The sequence below is a fragment of the Abrus precatorius genome, unplaced genomic scaffold (genome assembly GCF_003935025.1).
Source record: "Abrus precatorius isolate BTA unplaced genomic scaffold, Abrus_2018 Scaffold10, whole genome shotgun sequence".
In the NCBI taxonomy this organism is placed as follows: domain Eukaryota; kingdom Viridiplantae; phylum Streptophyta; class Magnoliopsida; order Fabales; family Fabaceae; genus Abrus; species Abrus precatorius.
The window spans coordinates 14,291,990-14,317,349 of NW_020874292.1; the positions used below are offsets into that span (position 1 = coordinate 14,291,990).

At 30.9% G+C, this 25,360-nt stretch overlaps 1 protein-coding gene across 1 annotated transcript; it reads right to left on the bottom strand.

The window, feature by feature from the left end:
* Nucleotides 1-11,363: 11,363 nt before the first annotated feature.
* LOC113853090 (protein Asterix) lies at nucleotides 11,364-14,285 on the bottom strand. The gene is made up of 3 exons (XM_027483542.1): nucleotides 14,084-14,285; nucleotides 13,867-13,967; nucleotides 11,364-11,515 (listed from the first exon to the last, which is right to left on the bottom strand). The coding sequence occupies exons 1-3, from the start codon at nucleotides 14,222-14,224 to the stop codon at nucleotides 11,452-11,454; spliced, it is 306 nt and encodes a 101-aa protein (XP_027339343.1). The 5' UTR covers nucleotides 14,225-14,285; the 3' UTR covers nucleotides 11,364-11,451.
* Between the last annotated feature and the right edge of the window lie 11,075 nt (nucleotides 14,286-25,360).

Here is a 25,360-nt window from a genome sequence, read left to right on the forward strand (position 1 = left end):
GTCCCCGATCATTTTTTTAGACATCTTCTCACCTCATGTATAATGTTTTTTTTGTTAATTTTTTTTATTGTTTAGGATATTTTACATGAAAGGCCCAAGTTGTCCTTCATTAAATTGCTATTTGTTGACAAAAAAAATGTTATTTTCAATTTTCATCATTCCTTTTTTTAATTGATTTTAAATTCTTACTAAATCTTTGTTGAATTTTTCTTACTATTTGATTTATTCCAACATGTTTTCTTTAAATGTGGAAATATGTCAAGCTGATTGGGTGTTAGATGAGGATAATTAATTTATAAAATCTCACGTTTCTCTCGTAGAACAAAGGCATGTACTCGTTCACTTGTGGAACTCACATGAGTATACACGAATTTTCAAAGAGAAAACGTAATTGCATTAGTTTCTAAATGAATTTTTTACAAAGGAATTTTCAGTTTTTATATATGATGAAATAATGGTTTTAACAGCTATTCTTGCTATTTTTTTATATTAGATGCCAACTAACTAACTGTTTTTAACAATTTGTCCTCCTAAGGACCTTAACAACTAATTCTCATTGTTGTTTTTTTATAAACTGTTTATTACAATTTCTCCCAATCTGAAGGCCTTGCCCCCAAGGCCCTTTCTACAACTAGTTGTTATAGTAAGCTCTTCCATTGCACATTGAATATTGCTGTTTCAAATCGTGCAGTTCATGCTAATTAGGATCTTCAGTCACTGCCTTATTATCTTTCTTCTTCATCTTTTTTGCCAAAATATCCAAATGTTACATTTCTAGCTGATCTTCATTATTACATGTTGGTAAGACTGTGAAACAGGATGATCACTGATGCTTTTTGAGGAGTGAAATATGGAACATATTGTGAATTCTTGCCTCTACTAGTAAATCTAACTTGTAAGCCACCTTGCCAATTTGTTTTATAGTTTTGTAAGGACCATAATATTTGGCAGCTAATTTATGGAATGTAGCATATGGAATTAAATGTTGCTTGAAGGGTTTAATTTTAAATAGTCCTAATCTCCCAGTGCAAACTCCTTTTCTAATCTTTTCTTACTAGCATATATCTTCATTTTGTCTTGAAATTTTCTTAAGTTATCTTGCAGAATTCTTGCAATCTATTCTCGTCTTTCTTGTATATTCCACAGTATGAACTACTGAATCTCCTGCTAACAATGGGTTGTTACTGACTGGTGCATATCCATATAATGGCTCAAAAGGTACCTGTAGCTAAATGAAACTTAGTATTATACCAGAATTTTGCATTGCTCAAAGCTTTTGCCTGTCCATCTGTTTGTGGATGGAAGACAGTGGATGACCTAAGAGCATATTGCCACACTTGGGTGGCGGCTTGGCACACATAGGTATGTGCCTTGGCGCTGAATAATCTGCAATCAATATCTAAACTTTATTAATTTTCACGAAAACAGTAGTAAGGTAAGAAAAATTATAAAAACTAGAATTCTAATAAATTTGGAAGAAAAAGAGAAAAATAAGTAGTTAAAGAAGAAGAAAAGAAGATTAAAATTAACTAAAAACTACATACTAGACTCTTAACATTGTTCCATTCAGGAAGCACTGCAAGAGGTTCTTTGGGTTGTCACTTTCACCATTCATAGTGACAACGCTAGAAAAGCATTAAATTTACTATAAATAGACCTCCAATTAGAAGAGTAGGGACATTTTTGTTATTTCTTATACATTTCATTTTTTAAACTTTAGAGGATTAGGGTAAGAGTTCTGGGTGTCTCCCAAAAAGCTCAACTTAGGGTTTTCATCTCTCTTTTCTTTCTCTTTTTTTTTTTTAAACATTAATTGCGTTGTAATGTTGGATTCTATCTTTATGAAAGGCTAAATTTTGAGGATTAATTCCTAGTGTAGTTCATAATGGTTCTTGAAATTTGGGTCTAATTATTAATATGAATTTTCTCTTGCCTAAATTTTATTTTCCCTAATTTCTTGAAACTTGAGTTAGGAATTGAACAAGAATTGTTTACTTAATTCAATCCAAGTTCTTAACAATTGATTCATAGTTTAGTTTCCTAAATTCTGGATTAGGTTTTAGGTTTGCTTAATTTTAAGAACCAGAGATTAGATTTCATGTAATTGTGGATGAACTAGGGATTAATCTAATTTGTTGATTGATTTTCCTAATTTTGCATTCCTATTTTGAATGATTAAAGATTTTAAACCACAACCAAACATCCCTTGTTTCTTAAATATTATTTCTAGGAGGATAACTTAGGTTAACTTAACTTAGTACTACATTTTAAATTTTCATATTTTAATAGATTATGACAGTCTTCATCAAATTGGTGCTGTTGCCGAAGAAAACGTTGGTGCTCAATTAGATATTAAACATATTATGTGTTCTATTTTTGTGTTATGCATGTTAGTATGTTGTTCTGTTTTGATTTTTGCATTGTGAATAAGATAGCATAATTTTGAATATGTGATTGCCTATCTAGTGTTGCATAATTTTGTGTGTTTGAGTAATTAATTTCTCTGTTTTTGAATTTATGTAGAGTTAGTGTGTAGCTGCTCTGATTTATGAACTTTTCTGCAGAATTATGCAGATTTCTGAGTACAAATTTCTACATAATTTTCTACACTTTGCATTCTGTTTCTGCAAAAGTTTTTGGAATAAGTATAGAATAAGACAAGTATGGTGAACATTTAGTTTTGAGAAAGATAATATAAGAGAATTTATAACACTAAAATGTAAAAAAATGCCAAATAAGCAATGATTTTTAATAAGAAACTTAAAAACAACATTAAGTGAATATTTCATATAGACAAAGATTTATGTTTAATAAATCTTAAAAATTGTTAAGTGGAAATTGGACTTAAGACAAAATAAAAAATTTCTAATGTAACACCCTCATTTTTATTCCCTTATTTTTGGAGAAAATTGAAATTTTGGTGTAGAACTTCTCACTCAAGCAAAATAGATATTTTTTGAATAAAGCATTCTCGCTCAAGCGAGATAAGATAGAGTTGTCCCACCTATCTGCTTGCCCAAGCGAGAAGGGGTCTTTCTCAAGCGAGATGGAGCTTACTTAGGCAAGAAGTGGCAGAAGAAAACAGGAGTTTTTTGCTATAGCTAGAATGACAGACAGCAAAGGAAAAATATTGTCTGATTTTTTCACCGTAATGAGAAAGTGACGAGTTTGAGGGGGTATTTAAAGAACTTCTATCCTAGAAATTTCATTTTTTAAGCCAAATACCTTTCCTTTTGTTTAACATTGTTCTCTCACCTTCCAATCTCAGAGAAAACTTGCCCAAACTTTGAATCTCTTCCAGATCTGAGTTTGAACGCTTATTCCTTCCGATTCCAAGTAAGTTTCTCAGAGCTTAGTTCTTCAAACTCTGTTCTATTTCTTTGTTTTCTCTCTTCTTAAAAGTGTTCTCTTTTGTGATATCCAGGAAGAATCTTAATCCTTGGGTAACATGTCCTATCATAACATTGCGTTTCTCTGTAGATCTCGCAAAGAAAGTAGTCTTAGAGACCTATTTTTAGGTAAAGAAAGTTGATTTCAAACCTAACTCCTATTGAGATATTTTGGTTTGAAAGTATTGAGTTTTTTCATCAAAACCATAGAATCCTAATATTTTCTTAAAGTCTCAAGTGTAAGAATTTTTATATATGAAAAACCCATAGCTACTTCTAGAACTATCTAAATAAAATCTTATCGTAAAACTCTGAACAAAATCATTTTTAGTAGTATGATTTTATTATTGAACATTATTCATGTATAGTTAAGATTTTCTATATGATATTTGGATAATAGACATACGGTGAATATTGAATGATGCTAAACTTTAAGATAGAAGATTTTATTAAGACAAAAAGAGTGTGATATCCGACAAGGTATTTTTGTACTATACGACTGGTTTGAGTCCGGAGGTGTTTGACCTTTGACTTATTTCATTGACTTGTATGATGTGAAATTAGTTGATGATTTCTTTGTATTGATCTAATATGATAAACGAGTGTGAGTCTTTGTCTGATAGTTGATACATGTTAAAAATTTATGAAAAGTGTCTAATTGCCCTAAGATGATAAAAGGTTTTATTAGTTAAAGTTATTTTATATTAACAAAGTGGAAAGAGAAATATTGATAAACTATACATTATGTGGAATAATGAGAAAATAATTGTCCTGAAAAATGCTAAGACATTGTATAGATAATTATAGATATACATTGGGGGTATAAAGTCTAGAGAAGATTTGGGAAAGCTTGGGGAAATAAGGATGGTGAATGCTATTTATGAGTGAGTGCACAATGATTTACTGAAAGTAAAAGCATTCATAGGCCACACACTCATTTTATGATGAGACTCTTGACTATACCTTTGCTAAAAGGGGCTGAAAGAATACACATTGTATCTGTGTTGTTCAGGCTAGCCAGCAACTATCTATACTTATGTAAGACCTCAAGAGATCTTAGAGGCAATGACTATGAAAGTGTGGGATGTGTGTTTGTAATAGGTGAGTCATAACAGATTGATTGGTGTGATTATAATACAAGTATTGTAATATATCGACATATGTAATTATAATGCATTAATTAATATAGTTATAACACATATATCATGACATATTGCTTGACGTGTAAATGCGTGAAATGAAATGATTAATAGTCTATTTGAACTGCTGCGATACTAGTTAATATAATGTATGAATTGATATTATCTTAGTGTATATTATGTGATTTAAAGTATGAATGATACGATTATTGCTACTATGATTTTATTAATGTAACATTGAAACTAATACTATTTACTATATTTGGAACTAAATTATGTTTCCTGTTTTATTTTGAATGATTGATAAATAAAGGAATTAGTGAGATGATAATACTCACCCTTACAAATTATTTTCAAGGAAATGAAATTGAAAAATAAAGGAAGGTTAATCTGTTTGTTCTAGGATTATATTTTTGGTGAAGTTGTAGGAAGACTACTCTTTTAGAATTTAATTATTCTGAAGATTGTAATATTTTTAGTCGACTTCAATTTTAAATTGATAAAGATATGTAAATATTTTGATACCCCTTATAATCATCAATTTGAAGTATTTGTAGTATTAGTAGTTGACCATTTGATTTAGTAACATTAAATTTTATATAAAAAATTTACTCTGCTAGAAGACAGCATAGTTTATGTTATGAATCTATGTGTACATATTTTGAATTAGATGAATCATGGAGATGTATATTCTAATTTCTATTTTCAATCTCAATATTTTGAAAATATTTCTTTTAAATTGTTAATTATTTTTGGGTTTTCTTATAATAAGATAATTTTTTTTAATTTCCCTCTTTATTCAAATCTCTAAGCAAAAATATATACATAATTTCATTCTAAATTTTTTTTATTCGCTATAAAATTTTATTTATTCTTATATAAATTAAGGATGTTACAGAGCGAACAAAGAAAAATGAGAGGGAATGTTGTTGTTGGAGTGAGTCAATGCAATCACAAACTTTTTGAATTTTTTATTTTTACTGATATTGTAATTATTGAAACCACTGTGATTAAGGGATGTTATTTGCATAAGATTAGTTATCAATATTGTATATTCCTTATTTAGGTCCTGAAACTTTCTTTTCCTGTATCTATATGTACCTCAATTTGCATTAAAGGAAATCAACTGATTACCATTTGACATGGTATTAAAGCTATGGAAGAGACATTGAAAACCTTAGCAAATTCTATACTAGACAATTTGATGACCAAGATGGCGGAGGTGTTGACACAAGTTCAAACCTTGTCACAACAGTTATTTGTTATCAATTCCTCGATAGTGCCAAGAAGTATCAAGTTAAATGACTCTAACTATGCCTTATGGTCAGAAGTTGCTGAGATGTATATTTCAGGAAAAGACAAACTAGGATACATTAATGGAGACCTTCCCAAACCACAAGAGGCATACCCATCTTTTTAAAAATGGTGAACTGAGAATGCCATTGTGAAAGGATGATTGATAAATTTGTCCATTTTACAACAACGAAGGAGGTGTGGGATTCTGTTGCAATGACATACTTCAACGAATCCAACACTTCACAAGTGCATGATCTTCGACGACGTGTATCTTGAATGCGACAAGGAGGAGGATTGATTGAGAAATACTATAATGACTTACAAGGGTTGTGGCGCAAGATTGATTTTTGTCGGTCTAACCCAATTATCTGTGCAACAGATGTATAGAAATATAACTCTCACAAAAGAAAAGAGTTTATATTTTTTTGGATGGGTTAGATGACCAACCAGATAATATTTGAAGTGATGTACTTCAGATGAAGCCATTCCCCACTATTGAGCAGATTTACGCATATGTTTGGAGGGAGGATACACACCAAGCATAGGACAGGAGTATCTTCCCATTGGCGCTATGATGATCACTAAAGGAGTTAAATCAGGCCAACCACAATCTGCAAGGATAGGAGCAAAAGGCCAAGTTGATAGAGGAAAGTGCACTCATTGTGGAAACACGAAGCACACACAAAATACTTGCTTCAAATTACATGGTTACCCAAATTGGTGGCATGAATTACAAGCTAAAAAAAAGTGGGTCGGGACACCGCCACTACTATAACAAGCATAGGTCGTGCTGCTGTGGCCGTCACTAAACATAATATGTCATTTGTTTCAATGGAAGATTCTATTGCTGCAAACTTTGATCAAGGTAACTATGAACAAGTTCTTTATAACTCTTTATCCTTAAATGATGGTGCTTGGATTATTGACTCGAGGGCCACCGACCACATGACTTTTGATCTTGGTGATTTCTCACACTCAACATAACCTCGGAGGACCTGCATTACTAATGCCAATGAAGTAGCATGTCTTGTTATAGGAGTTGGAATTGTGCCCTTTACACCCTCTATTTCTTTATCCCATACTCTTTTTGTTCCATCACTATCTAATAAATTGTTGTCAGTAAGTCAAGTCACTGAAAATCTAAATTGTGCTATCATATTATATCCTACTTTTTGTCTTATTCAGGATATTCTCAACAAGGAGATCATTGGGTGTGGTATTAAGAGAGGGGGCTTATACTACTTGGATGACTTCAGTTCAGGATGAACAAACCATGTACAACATTGAATTAGTGGCAAAGAAAGTCAGATTATCTATAACACCTATTTCCATATTTATTTTCTCATGTTAAAAATTTATACTTGAAATGTGATATATGTATTATGGTCAAAATTCATAGATTCTTTTATCTGGCAAGTTTGAATAAAAGTATTCTTTTCAAGCTTTACTTCTTGGCACATATGTTCCTAGTCGACATTGGGATAGTGCAGTTGCTACGATAGTATACTTACTTAATCGATTGTCTTCCAAAGTCTTAAATTTCAAGACTCCCCTACAGGTTTTATATTCTTTTGTTGCTTTGCCTACCGTCCTTATGGTTCCTCCTCAGATCTTTGGATGTGTTACATTTGTTCACCTTCATATGAATCAATGCATTAAACTAGACCCTTGTGCAATATGTTGCATTTTTTTGGGATATAGACTACATCAAAAGGGCTACAAATGCTTTGACCCTGCTACAAATCGGACCTATATTACCATGGATGTAACTTTGTTGGAGTCTAAACCCAATTCAGCTCGTTAGGGGGAGACTAAGAATGAAAAGCCAAATTGGTTATGCCATAAAAAAAGGGAGATAATGTTGGCACCACAAAGTGATATTTCCATTGGCAATAATGAGAATATGAATGTAAGTGGCAGGGAATGGAATAAGAAGTAAAACTATCCATGGAGATATTGAAGGTAAGCACGTTCATTCTGACACAGAGATTGAGGATTGTCTTGATAGTAACTAGCTTGGTAATGACGAGCTAGTCAATGAGGAGTATACAAATGAGAATGGTACAAATACATAACCACTTCTTACTTCAGTACCTGAACAATCCTTTCCTATTGAGAAATTCCTTAAGGTAAGCTCTTCTAATGCTTTCCCACATGCTAACACCTTGGATGCCTCTATTAGATATACTCTACTTTTCAAGCACAATTGCGGGAAACCACCTACAAAGTATTCTTCAAAAGAAGAGGGGAGGTCTAGATACCCATCTGCTAATTATGTGTCCACTCAAAACTTATCTAGGCCTCTGAAGTCGTTTACGCAGATCTTGTCATCTTGCTATATTCCAAATAATATTGAAGAAGCTTTAGCTAATCCAAGGTAGGCAAGGGCAATACAAGAGAAGTTGGAGGCCTTAAACAAAACTAATACTTGAAAATTTACTCCACTTTCGGAGGGAAAAAAAGACAGTAGGGTGCAAATGGGTGTTCTTAATAAAATACAAGGCCAATGGATCAATTGAGAGATACAAGGCAAGGCTTGTGGCGAAGGGATTTACACAAACGCAAGGCATAGACTATCTAAAAACTTTCTCACCTGTAGCGAAACTAAATACCATCAGAGTTTTATTGTCTCTAGTAGCAAATTTGGATTGGCCCCCTACTCCAACTTGATGTGAGAAATGCTTTACTCCATTGCAATCTTGAAGAAGTCTACATGGATATTTCTCCAAGTTACACATCCTTATGTAGAACTAAAGTTGTATGTAAACTAGAGCAAGATTTATATGGATTGAAATAGTTAGCATAGGCATGGTTTGGTCAGTTCAGTTTGGCCGTGAGAAAATATAGTTATCACCAAAGCAATGCAGATCACACCCTTTTCTTAAGGCACCAACATGGAAAGGTGACAACCTTGATTATCTACGTGGATGACATGATCATTATAAGGGACGATGCAGAGGAAATTTCAAGGTTACAAAGGAAACGTTCAAATAAATTTGAGATGAAGAATCTAGGTGGCCTTTAAGTATTTTTTAAGGATAGAGGTGGCAAGATCTAAAAGAGGCATACTTCTTTCCTAAAGGAAATATGTGTTGGATTTATTGGCAGAGGTGAGTTTATTGGATTACAAACCGGTAGATACTCCTATTGTCCAGAACCATAAGCTTGGGGAACACTCAGACCAAGTGCTCACTGATAAAGGGAGATATCAAACACTAGTGGGCAAGCTTATTTATCTATCTCACACTTGTCTAGATATTGCTTATGTCGTAAGTGTGATTAGCCAATTTATGCATAGGCCTAGTTAAGAACATATGGATGTAGTTATTCAAATTCTCTGTTACCTAAAATCTTCATCAAGGAAAGGGTTGATGTTCTATAAGAATGGTCACTTGAACATTGAAGGTTATACAAATGTTGATTGGGCAGGGAATGTGCTTCACTTTTGTAGGAGGGAACTTAGTTACATGGAGAAGCGAGAAGCAAAAGGTAGTGACACTGTCCAGCGCTGAGGTTGAATTTAGGGTATAGCTAAAAGGCTCTATAAGCTTTTATGGTTGCGAAGGTTGATGACAAAGGTTGGTTTTAAGCCTAGTTCATAAATGAGTCTGTTCTGTGATAATAAAGTTGTAATTGACAGGTCTCATAATCCCGTCTAGCATGACTGTACAAAACATGTGGAAGTTGATAGGCATTTCATTAAACAAAATCTTGAGGAGAAGATCATCTGATTTCCTTTCGTTAAGTCTAAAGACCAACTAGTTGATATACTCACATAGGTAGTCTCTAGTAAAAATTTTCATGACTCACTTGGCAAGTTAGGTGTTAGTGATATCTTTGCACCAACTTGAGAAGGAGTGTTGTGTGAGTCAATGTAATCACAAATTCTTTGCGTTTTCTATTTTTACTGATATATTGTAATTATAGGAACCCCTGTAATTAAGGAATGTTATTTGCATAAGATTAGTTGTTAATATCGTATATTTCTTATTTAGGTCTCAAAATTTTCTCTCTTCTTATATATATATATGTATCTCAATTTGCATCAAAGGAAATCAACTTACCATTTGACAGTTGTTTGGTTCTAAATGAAAGTTCCTTAAATACTCCTCTAAACTCATGCGTTTTTGCTTGAGCGAGTGGACTCTCGCTTGAGTGAGAAAATCAAGCAATTGTTTTACTTAATTTTCTGATATTCTCGCCTGAACGAGAATGGGTCCAGAAAACTCTCCATTTTTCTGTGACTTCTCATCTAAACGAGCTATTTTTCACTTGAATAAGAGAATAATTGGAACAATATTATCTAATCTCACTTGAGCGAGACCCAGCTCGCTTGAACAAAAGTGTCTCAGAATGCTTGGTTTAAAAAAGTATGTTTCGCTTGAACAAGACATATCTAACTTGAGAAAGAAACCCTATACCAAAATTCTTATTTTCTAAAAGCATAAGTAATAAAAAAATAAAAGTGTCACAATTATTTTCTATAAATTTAGGGACCAAAGTGAGTATTTAGTTAAAGTGTATTTTCATTTCTCAAAAATGTGTATGACATTTGAGAAAAAAAAGTTGTACAATTTTGACTCCCAACATATTTTTGAAAAAAGTAAAATTAGATTTCAAGTTAAAAAATAAATTATTGCTTATAACGGTGTTTTTAAATAAGATAAAAGATATGTTTTGAATAAGATTTTAGAAAAAAAAAGATTTCTTTTTAGTTTTAAATTTAGATTTGTATAATATTTATAAAAATAATTAAAAGCTTGTGAAGTTTATGCTAATCTATTATTTTCCTTTGTTTTGAAAATATATCAAATCAGAGAATATTATTTTGGAAATAAAACAATTATATTTACTTTTATTTTCTTCAAACTTCTATACTAAGCAAACAATGGTAGAGAAGAAAAAATAGACGCAAAATGTGAATAAGCATATTACGAAATAAATTACACAGTTCATTTCCTTTTCTTTCTTAATTCTTAGCCAACTTGTTTCTGGGAAGAAAAATGGAAATTGATTAGCATAACATCAAACATACCTGGATAGGCTATGGAGTTTTAGGAAATGACAAATATATATTTTTTTCACTAAAATCTAGACAAACGTTTAAAACACAATTTTAAAGTCAAACTTAAGTTTTTTTTTTTCTTGGTACATATACGTGAACTTGATCTCTATTCTTCTAATGGATTGTTCAATAATAATAATAATAATAATAAAACAATAAAAATCACATTGAATTTACAATTGATTCAAATTTTAAGATTATACTACAAATCAAGCATAAGATAGCCATTACCATGCACTCATCAAAGTAAATAGTCTTAGAAAAAAAAAAAGAAAATATTAGCATATGCTTTGGCCGCTAATATGAGAATAAAGGAAGAATAAAAATGCAATAAATCTTAGATCCTTATCCAAACACAATTCTCATATTCCGAAATAATCTATCCTTAATAATTAAAACAACAAATTACCCAAATCCACAGTATCCAGCCCTCTCAAGCATCTTTAAATACAACCTACTGAAAAGTCTACATTCAACGACTCTTGAAATTCCTTTCACGTTTGGTAGTTAATTCCCGGAAAAATCCCACAACGAGGTTATTTACCCTCAATATCGTGGGATCTCAACTTTGTTTGGTGGGTCTAGGAGGTCCAAAGTAGTTCGTTATCAATCCCATTAAAGAAAACCTAGAATTCAGATTAACATCAAGCCATCAGTGAGGAAAATGACGCGAAATATATATCGTGTTCACAGTAGGATAAAGAAATGAACAAAGATAAAAAACTACAAATCACAATTCACACACCCGCACACGAACTAGTAATCTACTATCTACTCCCATTTATTTACTAGAAGTAGCAGTACTTGGAAAACTACCTCTTTAGGAGTATTTAAGAAATTCAAGTTGAAACTTGGTAAAATTCTCTTTCAAAAAAAAAAAAAAAAACACAAGTAGGAGTATCCAAGATTAACAGCCTCTGGATAAAGCAAGAAAGGGTTTTAGCATTCTTACAGTTTGACATTTTCCATCATAAAATGTATCCAAAACCTTGCCTTTATTCTATGTATGTAGCGAAACATTAAAACAGAAAACGAATGTTATTTTGCATTGTATTTTCCATGCTAGGACACGCTATCAAACAGCAGTAGTTCCATCAATGTAATATAGCCCAGTAAACTGCAATTCAGCATTTTTCAATAATTCTATACATTAGGCATTACTATCCTAGATGACCTTACTTGAACAAGATAAGTTATGTAGGTTTGTACACATGTCCTGAGTTTAAGAGGCAGGAGCCTAAACCTGATTGATGAACCCTGTGTTGACTCTTCGAAGTCCACTTCTCAGTTGAAAAGTGGTAACCTGGATTTCCATGGAAGTTGGGGAGAAGTGGGTTAAAATCCCCCATCCCCTAGCTACCAATATGCTAGTTCCGAAGCAGAAAAAGACATTACTATCCTACACTTTTCCTAATCCCTATAAGTGCATTGATTTCAAGGATTATTAAACTATACTTTGCAAAAGTGAACTTAATATTATGGCATTGTACAAGTTTTCAAAACATATTTCCAAGCATTACGGATTTCTTGGAAAGTAACATTTCCAACGTTTTGCTTGATTGTATTCCCATCATGATAAGGGATGGGTATGCTGGTTTTCCATGACATGGAAATGTAACTCATTTTTTTGCCCAACTATTGACTTTCACTCCCACTTCTTTCTACCACATTCTTTCCCCCATTATTTGAATTTTGAACTATTAAATGCAGCCATATATATTTACCCAAAAATAATGTTCCTAGTCATACCCCAAAACAATTTCCTCCTATGTCATTAAATACTTCACATACCCCTTAAACACGCTAACTCCTTAAAAAATTGATCTCCATTGCCGACTATTGTCCTGACTCCTGAATTGCTTGGAACTGGGCTATGTCATGTAAACTTAAGTAGGAAAAAATCATTTATATGTTTGAAAGGCATAAACTTTGAAGTGATAGGCAACAAAAGAAGACAGCTGCTGAAATATGCTTTGAAGTGATATCAAGTTTTTCATTATCAAGCTTTCTAATAAAGAACATCAAGGACATGAAATGCAATAAAACATATAGAAGAAAAAGAAAAAAACTTTAAGGATGCTGCAGAAAGTTGTAGTTGCAGAGCAATTACAAAGAAAAAATTTAGGCATGTAGCTGTTAACACCACATATAATCTTGGTCACAATTTAGCAATACATACATAAGAATATGTCTATTTGATAGGAATAGCCACATACAGAAGATGAAAATAATAACTAAGATTTTGATGCATTTAAAGACAATGGCCACTATTCTTAATAGAAATATTTTATTTTATGGGAAAGAGACACCCTGTGAGAAGTAGCTATCCTATCTACCCTGACAGAACCAAACTCAACATTTAAGATGCATGTGGTGAAGCATATGCCCGTTAAAATACAAAATTCTGCAGTAAAAGTTTGTGGATCATATTTTGTTGCAAGGGTTTTAGGGGTGTAGATAGACTGATTACAACGTCCTAGAGCAAATTATTAGTGTAAGCTTTCAAGAATTATGACAAAAGCTCTCAGCAGAGCCAGAAATATTGACAAGCAAGTCAATGGTGTCCACAAAATGCCAAAACAAAAGTGTATTCCACAAAAATTTAGCCAAAAACTAGGTTTTCAAGAAAAGTCACTTGAATTCTAAATCATTTTAAGCTAAAAGAAGAATTCTAAACCATTTCATGACTTGCGAATTCCTAACATTTGACATCCAAAGGTAGCATTTCAAATTTCAGATCCTCTTAAATCCAAACATACACTAAGAGTAACTATGAAAACTAAGCTTTGCACAACCCATGAACAGTGATATGATATTCCTGACATATCTGGAACATATGAAACAAGTAATTAGGATAAAGAAAACACTGTTTTTTTTTTCTTTTTTGTTAAATTTGAAAATAACGAGTCACACAATCAGATGCGTAGATCTGCAAAAGAGAAGAATTCGAAGGAAATGGAAGAAGGATGAATCTTACATCATAGCCATCATAACTTGTTTGAGATCGTTTTCGATATTCCTCATGTTCGCTATGGATTGTGCACAAAATATGAGAGCCAGCCAAGAGCCCAGTTTGTACTGATTTCAAAAATTAAAGAAGAAAACCGAAACAAAGACTGTATTATTATACAAATTACAAGATCCATCATCCAAAGAGCGAAGAGCGAAGGGACAGTACTATGAAGAATACAAACCCTGAACATGACGCCCACGACGCCGAATATGACGGCGATGAAACCCGCGTAATCAATCGGCAGGTCTTGCGGCGATACCGTTGGCGCCACGTATGGTCTCGCCGCCGATGGCTGACGTGGATCGCTCCCGTGCGATGACATCTCTCTCTCTCTCTCTCCTGTGCGTGTGTTTGGGTAAAGTTATTCTTGCAAATAAGATCGAAAATACTCAGGGAGTTCATAAAGATTAATTTCGGGCATTTTTTAAGGTTTAGTTTTTAAAAAAATATTGTTTTGATCTATAAATTCATTTAAAAATTATTTTGTCATAATTTTTTAAATAAAAAACTAAACAAATTATTGAGTCTATATATGTATATAGAATAATGGACTGTTAATAATAATAATAATAATAATAATAATGTAAACAAAGATAAAAAGTTATTTTGCATAAAAATTCTTTATGAAAATTAAATTTTATTAATTTAATATTGAATAAAATAATATATTTATGTTAATTATACTTATCAAATTTTAGATAAATTAAATATTCATAAATATATAATTTAATAATTAAAATTAACTTATACTTTTAGATATCCAATTAAATTCGTTTAAAATTATTTAAATTTTAATTTATACAATTTTTTAAAACTTAATCTATTTAAAAATAACATATAATATAATTTTTAAATTAATAAAATTTAATATTTATAAAAAAATATTAAATTAATAATTTTATCAAAATTACTATTAAAATAACTTAATTCTCACCTATGATAGCCTACATGATATTATATTGGTTATATTTACTTAAAAACTTTAATTTATCACGTTTAACTTTTAATGGTTTAAAAATTTAATATTTTTGACAATTAAACTAGCTTTATTAAAAGTAAGCAAGATATAGATAATGCTTTAATTTTTTAAGAACTTTTAAAGTTTTATTAAACATACAGAGTAGAATTTTATAATAATTTTTTATTTTATGATGTTTGTAATATCTCTATTTTTACTTTTTCATTCACTTATTAAAACATAAATATTTAAGAGAAATAAAATTAATTTATAAGATAAAACGAGTAGTATGAAAACGTAATGACATTGAAATTTTTATGAAAATGAATTTTTTCATGATACTTTGCAAAAACATTAGAAATACCTTTTATTACAATATAAGAATTCAACATAAAATATAATAGAATTGATGAAGTTATTTGTTGAATATTACAAATATAATTTAAATTATTATTTATAATAATTCTTATTAAACCTTTCAAATGTTAAATTTATCATACATTATTTACATATCAAAATTTATTTCTAACTAAGACTTAATCAAAACTTTTACAACTTTAATACAAATTAAAGCCTACAGAGCATATCCTTCTTTGCAACACCACTGAGAATATGATTTTTAGAACGGACCATTTTTCACTTTAATTCCTATAAGAGTGGATGTAAGGGTGAGTAATCTCATTTCCAATAATTTATTAATTTAAGTATTATCTAAAATTTACACATAAGACCTAAATTTATGCTAATATAATAAATAAAACTAGTTTCAATACTAAATTAATAAAATCATAACAACAACACTTTCGTTATTTAAACTTTACATCATACAATACGTACTAACATAATATCAAGTCATACATTACATTCACTGACATTACATCAAGCCAACAAATCATACATCACTTTCTCATTACTTCGAACATACACTATGTTCACACTATTTCATCTATTTTCATACCGAGCAATATGTCATAATAAGTGTATTACAACCATATTAATTAATGCATTATGATACATGCATTATAATTACACCCGTTGATATATTACAATACCTGTATTGTAATTACATTAATTAATCCATTATGATTCACCTATTACAAACACACATCTCACAAATTCACATTCATTGTCTCTGGGATCCCTTGAAGTCTTACATACGTATAGATAGCTACTGGTTAGCCGCAACAATACGGATTCAACGTGTATTCCTCCGACCCCTTTTAACAAAGGTATAATCAGGAATCATGTCAGAAAATGGGTGTGTAGCATATAAATGCTTTTCCTTTCAGCAAATCATCATACATTATCTTACAATTAGCATTAACCACCCTCATTTCTTCAAGATTTTTCAAATTTTCTTCAAGCTCTATATCCCCAATGTATCTCTGTAACTATACTGTGTCTTAGCATTTCTCATGACACTTACTTTCTTAGTATTTCATCTGACATTCAAATTATCAACAATTTTCATTCCAATTCATTTTCTCAAAACTTCAGTATTTTCACATGACACATATCTTATCATCATTTCAGCATTTCATATTCCATACAATTTATCATCATTTTCCTTTCCACTTGATAATATAAACTTAAATTCAACATGCACACTTATTCTCATCAACTCTTTATTCATAAATTCTGAGTAAATATACATTACCATTCCAAACAATCAAATATTTTTCATAATGACTTGAATTCATAAATCTCCACATTCATCAATTATCAAACACAAACTCACACTCATCACAATACACAATTCCAATATTGACAATTCATTCACCTATCTCACATTATCCACATCAATAAAGTGTGTCGAATGTCGGTCACCCTCGATCTCAAACTAGTCGCGTAGTTAAGCACATATTAAGCTAAACCACAGAGAAATTGTCGGATATCACACTCTCTTGGTCTCTTATAAAATATTTTAATATAGCAATAATTATACGTGCATATTAACATCAAGATCATAATTTTCCTTAAAAAAAAAACTTGTTATACTCATAAATTTTGTTACAAAATCCCAACTAGGTGTTTTCAAAAATAGACCATCAGGCTTTCATGCTCTAAAAATCTCAGTCTATGAAGATTTTACTATTCAACATAAAGTGTTGATGTTTTTAACCCATATATAGAATAAGAGTTAGGGTTCAAGATTTACTCCCCTTACCTGGAAACAAGTCTATAATATTAAATCCTTCTTGAGATTCAAAGTAAAGGTACAACACTTCTGATGGAAGATTTTGCTGAAATATAGAGATCTCCCTAAATATTACAAGGTAAACACCTATTGAGAAAGAGAGAATCGAAAGAAAATGGGGTAAAGTTAGAGATCTAAGTTTCGAGGAACTTACTTGGTTCTGAATGGAATAGATGTTTGAGCTTGGATTTGGAAGAGATTCGAAGTTCAGGAAAGCTTCTCTTGATAGGGAATAGAGGGAGAACAGAGAAAAACGAAGAGAGAAGGTTGTCTTGTGAGAAATGAATGTTTTTAGAGCTGAGGTTCCTTAAATACCCCACTAAACCAGCTCATTCTCGCTTAAGCGAGCAGATTCTCGCTTAGGCAAGCTGTACCCTTGCCTGGGCGAGCCTCCCTCGCCTGAGCAAGACAACCAGATAGTGAAAATACTCCTTTTTTTTGCTATTCTCGCTTGAGTAAGAACATTCTTCCCTGAGCAAGAGGTAATCTCACCTGAGCGAGCTCCATCTCGCTTGAGTAAAAATTGGTCTAGAGACCTCTCTCTTTTCCTATGACTCCTCACCTGGGTGAGTTGCTTCTCACCTGAGCAAGAGTATAGTTGAGTCAGTCTTATCTTTAGTGAGCGAGAAAGCTCCAAAACGTCCTCTTTTAAAAAACTCTATCTCGCTCAAGCGATACTTATTTCGCTTAAGCGAGAAACTTTGCACCAAAATTCTTATTTTTCCCACACAAGGACAACAAAATTGAGGATGTTACAATGTTCATTATTTGGAATTAAGGATTTATAACTTTTTTTATGCCAACAACTAGATTATGACATAATATAAAAGTAATCATCCCTTAATTTTATCTACACTATGGTGGATATGGAGGGTTAGGAATATTGATTGCATTGCTAGAAAAAAATTACAAGTTATAAAATTATGCTTAATGTTATGAACCTTACCAACAAGCTTTATTTATGTGAAAAGGTGCAGTAATCTCAAGCCTGCCTGGAGTGTTAGGTTCACTAGGAGGCTGACCAAAACTTTGAACTCATCTTTGAATTTGATGGGAGTGCTTGGAGAAGTATAGAAAAAGTTGATTTTGGAGCTCTTATTAGAAAAAGGATGAAAGTTGGCTTAGAGGAGCTTTTGGATTCATTGGCATTTCTAATAATACTTAAGCTGAATTCACAGCCATGCTTCAAGAGTTGAAAATGACTTGGAATCTAAATAACAAACATCTTTTGTGTTACTCTATCGCAACGGGGATTATAAACCTTGTGATGAACATTGTTCTACCTTTCCACTAGTATATTAATCTCATTTGTGATATAAAGGAGTAGCTAAGAAAAGACTAATAAATCATCAGCAGACACATCCTACATGAAAACAACACATATGCAAATTTTTTAGTTAAGTTGGTAGCTTCTTTAGATTGTAGTTTCAAAGATAGAGTCTCACTTCCCACAGACTTGAGATTACTTCTTTAGGCTAATGTTAGACGAGTCCCATATTTTATATTGCAATTTTTCCTTCCTTTTTTTTTTTTCCTTTTGTTTGTTTCTTTACTTTCCTCTAACAAAAAAGTTTAGTTTTTATCCAATATCTTAACCTCCTATAGAATTTAATCATTATCTTAATTTTTTTAAAATTTTAAATTTTGTTTTATTATTTTGAAATAGGACACGCATAAAATTATTTATTCACATTTCTCATATTTATATATTTCGTACTAAATAATATTAATAATAAAATTTTTCATATTATTAAGATAAGAAATTGGTAAATAAGTGAATCAATTTTATTTATAATTCCATATAAGATAAAAAAATAAAATCTAAAGATGAAAAGGGCATTGCTCAGTGTTTGAATATAGCGATTATCAATCATACTCTAGGTTTTACAAAATAAATAAATAAATAAATAAAAATGTTTGTTAGATTTTGAGTTTTGTTTGAAAATAAATAGGTGTGTCAAATTCTAGACTTTAGCAAAAGGTAAAGGTATTAGTGTTAGGCTTCAGACTTTAAGAGAAAAGTGAATATGTTAGACAGATTATGAACTTTAAGATAAAAGTAAAGGAACCGGTGAAATTCTAAACTTTGAAAAAAAAAAATTAAAGATGCAAGTGAAATTTCAAACTTTTAGAGAAAGTAAACGGGTCAGTCAGATTCTAGACCTTGAGAGAAAAGTGAAGATGTCAGTTAAATTCTATATTTCGAGAAAAAGTAAAGGGATCAATTAGATTTTATAATCCATTAATTTTTTATTATCACCAATCCATTCTTTTAGAAAACTTACCCAATATTTTTTACCATTTTAAAAATTTTCAAGTTAGTTTTTATCCTTTAACTCACTCATCTGAAATTCTAAAATACCTACCTATTTTCAATTTAAAAATTTTGAGCTTTGAATTTTTTAATTATTTTTTATCCACTACCCAACCTCTTACAAAATTTAATCATTATCTAATTTTATTTTTAAATTTTAAATTTTTATTATTATTTTGGAATAAGACACGGATAAAGTTTTGTTTTATTGACCATTCACAAGATAGATATCAAAATAATAATAAATCTAAAATATCCTTAAAACCACGATAACACTCATTCTTCAATTTGCTTTTAAGAGCAACAATCACCTTGGCTTGTTCCTCAAGAGTGAAGTTCTTTTAAGTGAAGTTAGAGTCCACATAATCTTTATATATCTCTAATATTTCATTGTGACTAAACCCTTCAAGGTTGGTGAAGTTTCAGATCCCTATGAAATTTCTTTTCACCATCTCAGCAGGAGAATATGATTTAAGAAATTGACATTTGAAAATTGAAAAAGAGATTACCATGGCTTTGGTCTTGGAGTAGAAGGAATCAGTGAAATTGAGAGATTTTTCATCCTTGAAATTGATTCTAAATTTGAGGGGTGAGCAAAATCGTTCAACATTGTTCAACCTTACAACATTAGCAACCTTGCAATACTATTCTTCTACTTCTTTTTCACATACATCCCATAACCAAGAGAAGCAGAAAAAGGCACTTTGTCATCATCATAAGAAACAACATCATCAAGTGGTCTAGAGAGTGTCATTTTTAATTGGATTAGAGAGGAAGATAGCCCTTCGCTCCTTCTTGGGCTCAGCTTCTCAAGGCACTGGCTAAAGCAGAAGAGCACTAAACAACAACATAGCTTTGAAGCTATTTACAATAGCACAACATCTTTGTAAACTTTATCTAATTGGAAAACAATTTTGAGAGCTGTACTATTAGCACTAATAAATGCTCTAAAAATGGCTTGAATGTAGCTTAGAAAAAAAAATCTAGTTGCAGAGTGGAAAAGAAGCTACTACACAAGAAAAAGAACCATCTTTATGAGAGAGAAAAAGTATGTGTGGATGAAAATGACTTTGTGGTTTTCTTAAAGATGCAAATTTTGTTGATTGACAATACTGTTCAAATTTTGGTGTCGGTTAGATCCTGTCGACAAGGAGTTTTGACTGGAAAATGGAGCTTTAACTTGTGTATTAGGAAAGAAGCCACTACACAAGAAAGAGAACCATCTTTATGAGAGAGAAAGAGTATGTGTGGATGAAAATGACTTTGTGGTTTTCTTAAAGATGCAAATTTTGTTGATTAACAATACTGTTCAAATTTTGGTGTTGGTTAATCTTGTCGACAAGGAGTTTTGACTGGAAAATGGAGCTTTAACTACGAGTTAGAGAGGTGAAGTTTAATGCAAAGAGATAAACAAGTTGAAAGAGAGAGAACTAGGGACCTTTTTTTTTTGTTTGCAAATAGTAATATTTAAATAATGAAATATTAAAAATAATAATAACATGGTAGACTAGTAGTGATAAGCTCAACTTTCATTAACCAGTTTATCACTTAATAGAAGATCCTTAATGATAATAACTAATTTTAAATATTTTTAAAATGTTACGGACTAAATTCTAACAAATTTTTTAAAAGAATTAATTTTAAAGAATGTTACTTTTATAGGGACAAAAACATAATTAAACCTATTAAGATACATAAAATTAAATAAAATTTCAAAACATGAAAATAATATAACACTTAATAACAACATAATAGATAAAAATATAAAAAAATTATCATAAAAAAAGAAAACAAATGCTAAAAAGTCACAAGTAATATATAATATACAATTATTATGACAATAAAAATTCATATTATTAATTTTTAAAATAGAATAAAAGAAAAAGTCTGAATAATTATAATAAAATATTATTAATAGTTAACTATTTTTTTAAAAAAATTAAATTTTGGGCCCAACGAGTCAACCCGCCTGACCTACATTTTAGCGGGCAAAAACAGGATAAGCTAGACGGGCCGGTGGATCCACAACATTCAGCCCAGCCCATCGGCCCAAGCCCAATTTGCCAACCCTAGGTGAAATGCTATTTTGTACTTTCACGTGATTCTTACAGAACATTTATTCTATAAAATCACATAGCTCAAAATTCATCCTTGTGTGAATCATAAGAGCATTTAACCACTTCTGCCATAATGGAAATATTCATCTATCATCGATAGGAAAGAATCTATTTGATATAAATGTATAAATTATTTATTTTATTAAATGAGTAGAAAGGATTTTTCCCATTTTTACTTTGTCCATGCTAGGCCAAACATTACCTTTCAAGCAGCACACAAGACTCATGATTCATTTTTCTCAATAGATTTTGGACATGAAATAGTGGTGCGGAGTGTGAGAGGAGGAGGGGTTGGGGTAGGGGGAAAAGGGAAAGAGAAAACAGAAGTAGGAAGAGGAAATTTTTTTTTTTACAAATATCTAAAATGTATTCAAGGAATTAAATAATAAAATATTATAAAATTAAATTAGATGACATGTCATATGGGATTGTTGAGTTAGCTCTCCATCAGTCAACTCAATACTTTATATAAAGAAGTTGATGATTGAGACTAAATCCTAACTTCTTAATATTTCAAAAACTAAATCCTAAAAAAAAATTTATAAGAGTTTATCACAAAATGTACTATATTTATAGGGACTAATCATATATGTAATAAGTTATAAATATATTATCTAATTTAATTAAACAACAAACTTGTAGTTCACTTTGCCAAATAAAATGTGTTCCTTTCTAATACTTTATTGAGAAAATTTTGAATATATTTCTTATTCATAGATTGTGAATCATTATATAATATTTCTCCTAATAAACCATGTTTATAGTATTAATTTAATCAAATTAGTACATTGCAAAAACGATGAGAAAAATGTATAATGTAGTGTAATTGGGAATGAAAATAAGATACCTTGTTCTTTTTTCAACATCTATCAACTTTGAGTAACTTTGTTCTTGGTCATCTTTATAGTACAATTTGTCAAGGTTACTTCCTGACTTTGCAACAATTATAGCACTAGTAGCTCACAGTCACTAGTACCTTGATCATTACACTCTTGTAATGTCTAGTTCCTCTAAAATTTGTATCACAATCTCGCCATTTTCATTCTATCTCGGTATAATTTGGACACAAATTGGTCTCTATTTTTTTTTCCTTTCTCATTCATTCAGAGTATGCAACCTAATTTATGCACATAAAATTATCCATATACTTGTACAAGAAAAATAAACAAAATCATAAGTAATATTAAACAACAATGTTATTTGGGGTACCAATTTCTTGGGTACCTAGTAAACGATTTACAACAACCTCTATATTTTTCCATTCAAATGCATGACTTAAACTTCATTTACATGATAGAAGTCATCAATATTTTTTCTTTCCATCATGAAAATAATCTTAAGTAATATTCTACTTTTTTCAAGAAATTAAATCAATATAAACATAATTTCTCATCCACACAAAATTAAGTAGAAAGCGCAATTAATTAAAGTGTGTACATAAATTTGATTACATCATAGAAGCGGTTGACTAAAAGCCTAAAAATCTAAGTATAAAGGAAATAGCATAAAGAGGTATATAAACATAAAATAAATACATATAATCATTCCAGACTACTTCACTACATTGCTTGGTGAAATCTTTTAACTACTACTACTGCTCGTCATAGGTGGTTCACTACATTACGGAACAATCTTCTTCATCATCAGAATTGGAAAGGTTCACTTGTCTAGTGGGACAAGTAGCATAAGAGGGGGCTAACAAGTCTATAACCAAGTCGTGAAGATGTTAGGGCGAGGGTGTTTCTGTTGGAGAATCAAACCACAATTCACCTCATAAGGATAAATGATTACCCAACCCCCATAGGTATTGCAGTAGTCTGAAGTGTAGCCAGCCAAAACCCATCATCATCAACCTTAATCTTGATGTTCATGAATGGCTAGGTATCAACATCCTCGAAGTCTGTAGAATAACAAGAGTGAGATATGTTTTCAATCAATATATATTCAAGAAAGAATTAAATCAAATATAGAAATCATCTATCTATCTATGTGTGTGTGTATGCTCATAGCCATAAATGCAATTTGTGAAAATCATGATGTATGAGAAATATAAATGTGCAAATATCGAAAGTTATTGAAAAGTTTCACTAGTCAGGTAAATATTTAAATAAGTGGTAGGGAGGGACTTAAACATTCAACCACCAGTCTAGCTCCACCAAAAAGATATATGTAAGGATAACAGAGCAATCCATAGAATAATCCTAACTAGAGACCTTCTCCAAGTACATATGAGTATTGTGGTGCCTGAAACTCTAGGATTTTCCTAGTTCTATACCATTCACCTCACATTATTGCAACAACATAGTGATTTTCATAGGAAAGAGACATTCATACCTATTCGTCTTCTGAATAGTCCATCTCATTCACATTTGTGCACACTCAAGTACTATTCATCTCATTTTAACTATTCAGATAGTTCTTATAGAGATTGACAAATATTTATATCACTTTGAGTATACTTTATAGCAATTTACATTCCACTAACTTTGTCTCTTTCCTTGAATTACATTCAATTACCTTCATATAGATTCTAGTGTCATTTTCAAAAATATTGTTTTGACATAAGACTCAAAAAATGGTTCATTTATTAGTTTTTGATGTGAGGTCCAACACAAAAAGAGGGTGTCTAACTCATTAGCAATAGTTCACTTGTCAATCCTACTTGTATTCTCACTAATGCATATATACATATATACCTTCTCAAGGGCTTTTATCATAAATAGGGAGTCTGAATTCACCTATCAATTTACTTATGCTCTTTTAAAAATTCTCATGTCATAATCATGCGTCAAACCATTCTTTTTCATAAACATTCTTTCATCCTACACAATTTTAAATAGTAAATCAACTATAGCATGTTATCAAATTACATCATTCTAGTCATTCAACTTAAGGATCAACTTGCTAAATACTAAGTCATTTTAAAACATAATCACGCTTACATGTCCATATACATAGTTCACACATTTATCATTCAACAATAATTCATATCATTCTACTAAGTCTTTTACTACCAAGCAAACACATACATTCATACACACACACACACACACACACATTATCTGATCTTTTGAGGCTAAGGGCACTCCATTTTATTTATTCTTATTTTTTACAAGCCAAATTAAATTATCTTCTCCACTTACTTATTTTACTTGTATCTTGGTTGTTTAAGATTCATTTAACGCTCATGATATATTGCTACACTCCTAATTCAAATACGAAGGTACACAAATAATAAAAATATTTTTTAACCAAAAATGATAATTAAAAATCTTAAAAAATAAGAGCAAAATCACTGAGAATTCTATACATCAAAATTTTTGTACAAGGTTGTGTTGCTTAAAAAAATAATCATAGTCGGGTGAAATAGAAAGTTTGCATGTCAATTTCTTTGCACGAATTTTTCTTAAAATTTTAAAAATAGTGATTGTTGTATCAACAAAAACCAGATTTGGTGATACTTACATTAAGTGTTGAAATGAACTTTGAATCAAGCTTGAGATAGTGCATTGGAAAGGTTATTCTACAAGAAACACAAAGCAAAAGTTGTATGTCACATTGGAGTACTCATGAAGCACAAAAAATTCATGTTTACTCATTAGGTATCAAAAAGAACAATCTTAAAAGCGTACTAACAATTTTTTGTGTAATTTCCAAAAAGGCTATATGCAACTGAGATCATGAACCATGCAAAAGGATGAATGCTTGTTAAGAAATCATTTAGGGGTTGAGAAAGGTAGGACAGAAAGTATGTAAAAGATTCTTGTAAAAGTTTACCTTAGGTCAGATTTTAGGCTGAGTTAGATGGTGTTATGGCTTGATTCCTTCCTCCTTAGAGTCTAGGGCTTTGAGTTAGCCTTTTCTTCAAAGAG

Coding starts and splice junctions, on each gene's coding strand:
- LOC113853090 (XM_027483542.1), bottom strand. CDS start 14,224: ATGTCATCGCACGGGAGCGATCCACGTCAGCCATCGGCGGCGAGACCA. Junction 13,968..14,083: donor TCGTGGGCGTCATGTTCAGG/GTTTGTATTCTT, acceptor TTTTGAAATCAG/TACAAACTGGGCTCTTGGCT. Junction 11,516..13,866: donor CAAGTTATGATGGCTATGAT/GTAAGATTCATC, acceptor TCTGAATTCTAG/GTTTTCTTTAATGGGATTGA.